At 36.4% G+C, this 8,743-nt stretch overlaps 1 protein-coding gene across 1 annotated transcript in view; it reads left to right on the forward strand.

The window, feature by feature from the left end:
* The first annotated feature begins 79 nt into the window (after positions 1 to 79).
* LOC104412483 (chromosome unknown open reading frame, human C21orf91) overlaps positions 80 to 8,743 on the forward strand; it is an 18,330-nt gene continuing 9,666 nt past the window's right edge. Inside the window, exon 1 of the mRNA XM_010023217.1 lies at positions 80 to 211. Coding sequence (XP_010021519.1) covers positions 88 to 211 — 124 coding nt within the window. The 5' untranslated portion in view covers positions 80 to 87. The remainder of the gene's footprint in view (positions 212 to 8,743) is intronic.

Here is an 8,743-nt window from a genome sequence, read left to right on the forward strand (position 1 = left end):
GGCCGGCGCTTCGCTCGGGTGGCGGCTGAAATAACGGTCCCGTCTTTTGTCGTGTTGTGTCCCCCCACCCTTCCACCACAGGGCACTATGAACGAAGAGCAGTTTGTGAGCATCGACTTGGATGATGACAACGTCTGCAGCGTTTGCAAGCTGGGGACCGAGAAGGAAACGCTCTCCTTTTGCCACGTTTGTTTCGAGTTGAACATCGAAGGTAACGCTTTATAGAAGTTGTCCTATGCGAGCTTCGTTCATAGGCTGCTTGCTTGGAGCTGGACGCAAACTGAGCTTCTCTGAAGACTCTCATAAAGGCTTAGGTTTGGAAACGTGTGTATTTATAAAGTTTTCTTGCTGGCCAGACTAGTTCGTTAGGTTCCTAAATAGCTCATTTCCAATAAAGGTGGGTGCCCTAGCTGCTCTAGTGCCTGCCTCTCTAGATGTAAAATATGCCCCTCTTTAAAGAGCTTCTGATGCCCCGGCATTAATTTCATCTTCTGGTATTAGACCTCTGATGTTAATTCAGATTGGAAGGAGTTAATGTTCTGCCTTTATTTTTCCTCAATAGTGAGAGGGGTCTTTGTGTAAATCTTACTTCAGTTGTGAATTTTAAAGCGTAATAGGTTGGGTTTTGTTTTGGTTTTTAAGATTAATGTTTTACTTACACTAGAAATAATCAGAGGATTCTTTCTTTTTGCTTTCATAAGACAACTCATCTTGTATGATAAAGCTGGGTTCATTGTCAAAGCTTCTTAAAGTTTGCAAATTATAAAGGAGGAATTTTGTCCATCTTCTAGAAGACTAATCTTGTAGTACCATTTTGGCCTCCAGTATGGTATTTTTAGAATTTCAGACTTTCCTTTGCTGAAGAGCTTGCCCATCTTTGCTGTTCTTCATGTATGAATCGAGTGTTGGGTGTGAATGAACAGGAGATTAGTTATTTCTCTTTTAAAAATTGAATAACAAATTTTTCAAAAGTATTAATATTGTTGCTTGATTTTGGGGCAATGAAGTAGTTTATTCCAATTATAAAAAGTGGTATTTGCCTATTGTATGTGCGTGTGACTGCCTGGAGTAACCTGTATTGGTACAGGGCAATTGAATATGAAGATCTTAACACGGTTCTGTGAATAATCCCATTTTTACATGACAGATGATAAGATTTATTCTACTTCTGATATATACGAGGGTACACAAAAGGTCTTATATCAGCCTGAGTGGAAAGTACCATGAAATACAAGCACTGTACCCAGTTATCTAGTTGCTTATTCTAAACCCTAGAAGCATAAAACTGACTGGAATATAGGGGGCTGTAAGGATATGTATTCCGTACAGTTTCTATTATGCATCTGACTTTAAGGTCTGTGTTGCTACTAGAGGCAATATGTTTGATTAATTAGAACAATACTTTCATACTTCAGTAGTAAGTTGCATGCTTAGAAGAGACATGCTTGTATATTTACTTTCTGGTAAAACTCGGAGCAACTGTCTAACCTCTTGAGTTTTCTTACTGCTTTAAAATAGGTTTACTGTTCTCAGTGTGAAGATGTTTCTCTCTAGGCTTTAAAATGAGGAAAAAAAACCCCTATTGCCATAGTGACAATTAAGTACTTTGGTTACATTCAGCATCTAGTTTTGTTTTGAAAGTGTTGAAGCAAATAAAACAATGCATTAAAAAATTGCTGGATGTTTTCTACCCTCTGTTTTTTGAGATAAGCTGTGGATTTGTCAAAGTTACTCGTTACAGATACTGTTTTACAAAATAAGTACTTGTTTTATCTGGAACAGCTTTTTTTTTTTTTTTTTTTTTTTTTCCTTCATCTGGAATTCTGAAGTAGCCTTGGTAATAGTAAAGACTTAAATCTCTGCAGCAGACTCTTTGCATAATCTTCTAAATTTTCGGTTAATTTTGAAAGAAGACTGCTTAGAAAGAATAATGATAAAAGCTCACCTGAAATTACATGAATGGTTAGTTTCTTATTTTTTATTTTGCATAGTAAAAGCATTAATATCTTTGATCATTACAACATCAAAATACCTCAGTTTCTGATACTGTGTACCACTTTTACTGCTTACAGAGAGAGGCAACTTAAAGGTGGTAGAGCTTGCATAAGTGACTTTATAAAGAATCATTTTAAGACACTGCAGCTGAACCACTTGCATGAGCCAGCCCTTTACTATATCCACGGTCACGCTCTTCTTGCTTTTTGACATATCTGCTGCATTCCTGTATTTTCCTGTGACAAAAGCTGTGATTTGTATATATCTAAAATAGCAATCTTTTGGCAGCCCTTGGCAGGGAATAAAATGGATAATTCACTGACTCAGAATGTTAGACTGGATAGTTTCATATTGACCTCTTGCTTATATTTTAATGAAGTTTAGGTGTGTTATAACATAGCTACACGTTGAACAGAATCAACTCTTAAGTTGCTCAAGTCTGTAGATGTGCTATCCCACAATTACAAAGAAGTGTTATTCTTGCCAATAGTTTTACTTTTTATCTAATATCATATTTAAAAATCCAAGCAATTTAAATACATAGTTAAATTTTTAAGTAATTCAGGAAGCAAAATACACTATTCTAAAAATGTAATCATGCAACAGCTAGGACAGGGCTTAAGGCTTGTTCATTCTTAGTGTTAGTTGATGTGCATGTGTAGCTTCTCAGTGAAGTAGGAAATAGCAGTCAGGCTATTAGTCACACCTCAGCATCTTGCAGGATGCTTAAGTACTCCCACTGTTTGCAGCACCCTGTTAACTTCCATGTGTTAAATGCTGTCTGACTTAAGGGGAATGTGTAGCACTGCTTCCATCTTTCCAGACCATCCAGTCCTCAGTAGGAGGTGGGTCAGGATGGAAGGGAGTGTTACAGGTACATATACAGGTGATGGTGGCAGTGTTAGATTTGCAGCTGGATATGATGATCTTGGAATCATTTAGGTTGGAAAGGACCTTTATGATTCCATGAGTGGATGTACGAAATTCTGAAAGTAGGTGTCCCAATTTCCTTTTTTAAAAGGGTGTCATTCTAATGCTTTAACAAATCTCATGAGACCAAGTCAGTTTCCCTTCATGCCAGAATCTTACTGCTTAAAGCTGTGTATGGTAAATCCACGCACTTGAAGCTGATTTAGCCCAAGGCTTAACCACCTGAACCCCCTCTGAAACACTTTCTCAAATGTGTAGAAACACTGCAGAAATAAAATTTACTTAGCTGTACTTAATAACAGCTTAGTGTTGGTGAATCTTTGTGTCCTCTGATACCTCTTGAGTTCAACAGCTGTAGAAATTTGCTTGTGTGTAGACAATAATGTTGTTGATCATCTTGGTTGGCCAAGATGAGTAACTGGAAATGAGCAAATCGGAGATCATCCCCGTCTCTAACGACTCAAGAGATTTCTTCCTGGATCAGAGTTGTGATATGTCTGTCTTTACTTTCCTGACCTTGGGGTGGTTTTTTGTAACCTTTATTATATTTGAACAATAGCTTGACAATGATACATAAATAATTGGGGGAGGCGAAAGATCAAGTTATTTTAAATCCTTTATAAAGAAGACTGCTATACAGAAAGCTTAATCTGTGGTCTGCCTTAATAACTGCTGAGTTTCTAAATGAGGAAGTTAGTTATTGCATCATAAATCCATTTGTGCTTTGGGGATTTTTAACCAGAAATTAGGTCTCCATCATATTTTTTAATTCTAGATTTTCAGTTTTTTAATGAAATAAAATGATAGCTTAGCCTGAAATTATGCTGCTTCCCAAGTTCAATGAATTCACAGAAACCACTGGTTTGAGTGGTAAATTTATTCAGGAGTGATGTATATAAATTACAGGGTCTTTTTCTCTGAAGCTGACTGAAAGAGTATTAATGAAGGAGAAAAGGGAAAATGAGCATACAGAATAAACAGAAGGGAAAGATGCAAGTTTAAACTTTCTCCTGTTACATGTCATCAACCTTTCTTGAACAGTGAAAAGAGTAATGTTCTTAGGAGACTTCAGTAGAGCTAATCTTCAGTCTAACCAGCGCAAGAGGGGAGCTGGTGTGTCTTGACAGTACTTTAGTTTGAGGATTCATGCTCCAGGAAGCTGAGTGAATTAAGCTCCATATAAATACTTTTATTGTGAAACTAGCTTTTGTGTCTCAAGGATCATTATCAGGTGATTTAGTAAAACAGAATCTTAATGTTACTCTTAAAAGTTTAACATATGCAAAGTATTTACATATGAAATACTAAACTAATGTTTTGAGAAATTAATCTGATTCTGTACAGTGATTTCAAAGTTCTAGGTGGAGTTTAGAATACCCTGGTGGTGTGGGTCTTCTGGAGTTTGTTGTTGACTTTTGTTTGCCTTCTGCAGGCGAGGTGAACGTAAGAGATTGTTGTGTAATGTTTTGTTTTTCTGAGTAGGTGTCACAGTAGTAATCTGGATTGAAACAGGAAACGTTTTAAATTCATATGTAACTAGATTGCGTAAGCGAGGAAATCATGTGTGCTATGTTAGTTTGAGACAAATTTCTTCTGCTTTTTAATTTCATATATGGGAAAAAGATTAACTTAACTCTGGTAGCAGGTACGTGATATTAACAACAGACATGAGCATACAAACGTGCGTATGTATAAAAGCTGTCTGTATGTCTATATATTGACAAAACAAAACCCTCTGTGTGAATGTGGTGTCCCTACAAGCTGCTTTGAAACTGCCATTGTACGGTTTCCACGTAAGAATGTGGTGCTGTACAGAGATACCCAAACTGTGCTCTAATTCCCGTAGTAGGAGGGTGTAACCACCTAGACCCTGCTTCAGTTATGCTGCCTGTGGTGCTGCTTAGAGTTGTTTAGATCACTTGTCATGGGAATGCATTGTGCAGTGCAGATGTCCTTTGTTAATGCATGCTTTGTGATCCTCAGGGCAATGCCTGTGGAAAACCCAGCTTGAGGAACTTAAATGTATTTGTTCAAACATGGGACTTATCTCTGAAAGTTTCAAAGATGAAAGTATGTAATAATTACAGTTTAGGTTTGTTATGTCATCAACAATGTATCTGTCTTAACCTGGTTTTATGCTGGTATGTCTTGATGCAGAATTATTTAGAAATCTGAGTTTCCTGAGATTCAAAGGTTTGTAATGGAGAAAAAAAAAAAGAACCAAAACATAATAGAAGGGGGAAAATCTGATTGGATTTTATTCATTCTTTTGCTGATCTGGTGCCGCGAACTATGATAGCATCTTGGAGAATGCAAGCTGACAAGCAAACTGGCTTGCTTCCATTTATGTTTAGAGTTGAACTACAGGTCTTATAATATAAAAGAAGAAATGGTGTAAGTAACGGACATCTATTCCGCTGAGTTAAGATAGTTACATTTTCATGGTCCTTTAAAGTGGTGATAGACTCAGCATTTGAGTTAATTTCAGTATCAGGTTGCTGTATCCTAGTCTCCAGGTTAAGACAAAGATCCTATGAACAAATCTGCCTTACTGCATAGTTTTTTTCCTGTTAAGGTCTATAAAATCTCATTTAATATACTGATTCTCTGTTCTTTGTGTTCATCTTAACAACTGATTGCCACCCCTCTTACTTCTTTTTTTTTTTAATCTGTAAACACTCAAATTACACTTTTTTCCTCCTTATGCTCTGCAGAAGAGTATCTCGCTGAAATAAAATGGGTTGTAAGGTGTAGCTGAAAGGATTGGAAACTGCTGTTTGAATTTCATTCTGTTCCAAAATATACACTTTTTTTTTTTTTTTTTTTTTAGTGTTAATGAAACAATAACCAATAAAATTCATTATTCTGGCAGTGAAAGCTAAAAATTTTCATCATTTCCCTTTAGGCTAGACAGATGAGAATTTTTTTCAAGGTAGTGTTTGCAGTCCAGAGGTGTGACTCATTTCTGCAGACTTGAATGGACTTGTGGAACTAGATGCAGTTTCCAGTAAACTTCTTAACTACAAATTCAAGTCCAAACACAGTTGGATATGATATTCTTAATCTTCGCAGTGCCACTGAGCAATAATAGGGCTGTGTGGCTAGTTTAAAAAGTACTTTTTTTAATTCTCTATGTGTAAATTTGGGAGGTTTGTACATGCAAAAAAGTAAAGTGAGCAGTTATGTTGCTTATCTGGCATAATCCATAATACAGAAATCCTGTCCCATGGCTTCTGCTCTCTTCTAGGTCAGGTTAATTAATTTTTCTTAAGAAGCGTGAGACACCTTTAATGTAGTAGCTCCTGTAGTAATGTTTTCATTGGAATGTATTGCTTTGTCTAATACAGTAGTAAACCCTCTTCGTAGATAGTAGTTTATAGGGAACATGAATTTTGAAAATATGTTTAAAGGGTCAATTGTATCTCTGTTCTATATAGTGTCTTTGAAATGTGCTAAAATACAAATGAGCTAATAGAAATGGAGTGGGAGATGATTTGTGTGCATACTTAGTGCACGGAATGCACTGACTTTATCTTATGAAAGTGAGGCAAGAACTGTAATTTATGAACAAGATAATATCTGTTCTTTACCAGGTGTCTGGTTTTGGAAGTTAATGAATGGCACTGGCATTTTCCTTCTAGCCAATCTAATAAATCATAAGATTTAACTCTAAAATGAAATTGCATGCATACACTTAAAAATATCAGTTGGCTTTATGTTTTGTCAGGCAGATGTACTGGAGATATACATCTCGAATGATCCCATTTTTTAGTGCGGACAGAATTGTAGAACAGAAGAATATCTGTTTTCCCTACCCCTTATCATTTAGACCTGTGGATGACTTGCCTGTCTTAGGGTCATCATGGGCTGTTTTTATTTAGCATGTTTTGAGCAGGTCTTGGGATCAGTTTTTCTATTATAAGAACCCCCCTCTCTCAGCACTTTTGAAAAGCAGACTAATATGCAACACTTGTTTAAAATAGACAGACATGAAAACTTAATCTCTTGTGAAGCATTTCCCTGCCTGCTGCAGCTCTTAGCCCTGTACAGCAGGTAAGCCAAACGTGAGCTCATCTGGTCTTCCTAGTTGCTTGTGGGCGCGAGCTCTTCAGTAGCTGTTTCAGGAGCTGGCTAAACATCCTTGTTTTACTGAGCCGTGCTGTATGAGTGCAGGTTGGACAGCTGAGGGAGGCAGCTGGAACATTTCAGAATATGTAGTGAAAGCCAGGGCTCTTAAAGTAGGCAGCCATAGACTAGCCTCCTTCACAAGGGTTCATGCTTACTTATAGGATTAAAGGGAAAAGCATAGGTACCTATCACAAATCTTTCTAGAGTTAACTATCTAAGATGAGGTAAACTGTGTCCAAGAAGTTTATGAAGGCAGTCTCCACAACTAGCTAAAACTAGAGGTGTACCTTTTCTAAGTGTTCTGACTAACGATTTTGTCCGTGTTGCCAGTACCATGGATATTTGTGTTATGAAGTGAATCCACTCTTCTTTGTCTTTAATAACCAGATGTATTTTACATATTTATGGAAACACTGTTTATGGTGGATGCTAGCATTCTACTGAGAAGGCAGCTTTTCTTTTCCTTTTTCTGTGGTCAGGTGTATATATATATCTTGCCCATAAGTACTTGTAAATTTTGTAAAGGGGCTTTAATTAACTGATGTTGTAGTACAGACTTTTATGATTGACTATTCATGTGTTTAGAAGTATTCTTGTTAATTTTAGATCACTCCGTCTTGAATTCTGGGATTTTTTTTCCTCTTCAGCTGCTTAAGCTAAGGTTATTCACCATTGCAAAAACGATTCGTTTCCAGCATTACATTAAGAAGGGAACACAGACTTTAATGTTATTTCCACCTGATGGAGCTGAAAGATCAAATCAGAAGGTTTTAAAAAAAGAACAACAAACAAATGGGGGGAAAAAACCACTGTGGAAAATAAACAAATAGGCTAATAATCGCTTTTTTTAATGAAAACATGAGGGGATATGAAGTAGTCTTGGTATTCAAGAGCATCCTTTTGAATTAAATTTGTTTATTGTTGTTACAATCTTCAAATGAGAACTATTCTAGCCAGCTTTATATATAATGTGAGCAAACATTTCAGTTTAGTTCTGTATCTTTATCATGAAGAAGAGTTACAGGTGTTGGTGAATCAGTAGCAAAGGCAGAAATAAAGTCTTTGTTAAACTTCTTCCCTTCAAATTAGACCCCCGAAGCTTTAATATGATCAAAACTCATTTACTTTCAAGTACAAACACTTTAAAATTGGGTATATTTTTTTGGGATGTGATTACATGCCTGTTTATATGGTAAATATTCTGTTCTCTGCTGCTTTGCACTTCAGAATAACTAGAAGTTACCAAAATGTTTTGCAGGAGTGGATTAGGACTCATTATGGTGAGAACTGTACCAGTATAGAAGAAGAGTTTCTGTCTTGCATAGCTTACAAATTGAAATACTCAATTTTTATTTTCTTTTTGCCAAAATACTAAACTCTTAAATGAGCAGACCTGTTCTTACAACAGCTCAACATATACTGCTGAGTAAAGTGATACCATTTGTATTTCATCTACAACACATGGGTTACCAGAATCAGAAGCAAAATTAATGGATGGTAAACACGTACATTGTTCTGTGATTTGTCTTAAGGTTTGACGTCATCCTGTGAATCTTGTTCGCTTGAGGCATGATCTTTGACGTAAGCTTCTTTCCTAAGAGTATCTGCTTTCTTAAGTTAGTTAGGTATGATCTTCTAATGTTGCTGATCTTTGGTGAATTTTTTCTTTCTTCCCTGTGGATAAAGCATT

Source organism: Nestor notabilis, unplaced genomic scaffold (genome assembly GCF_000696875.1).
Source record: "Nestor notabilis isolate BGI_N333 unplaced genomic scaffold, ASM69687v1 scaffold14331, whole genome shotgun sequence".
In the NCBI taxonomy this organism is placed as follows: Eukaryota; Metazoa; Chordata; class Aves; order Psittaciformes; family Psittacidae; genus Nestor; species Nestor notabilis.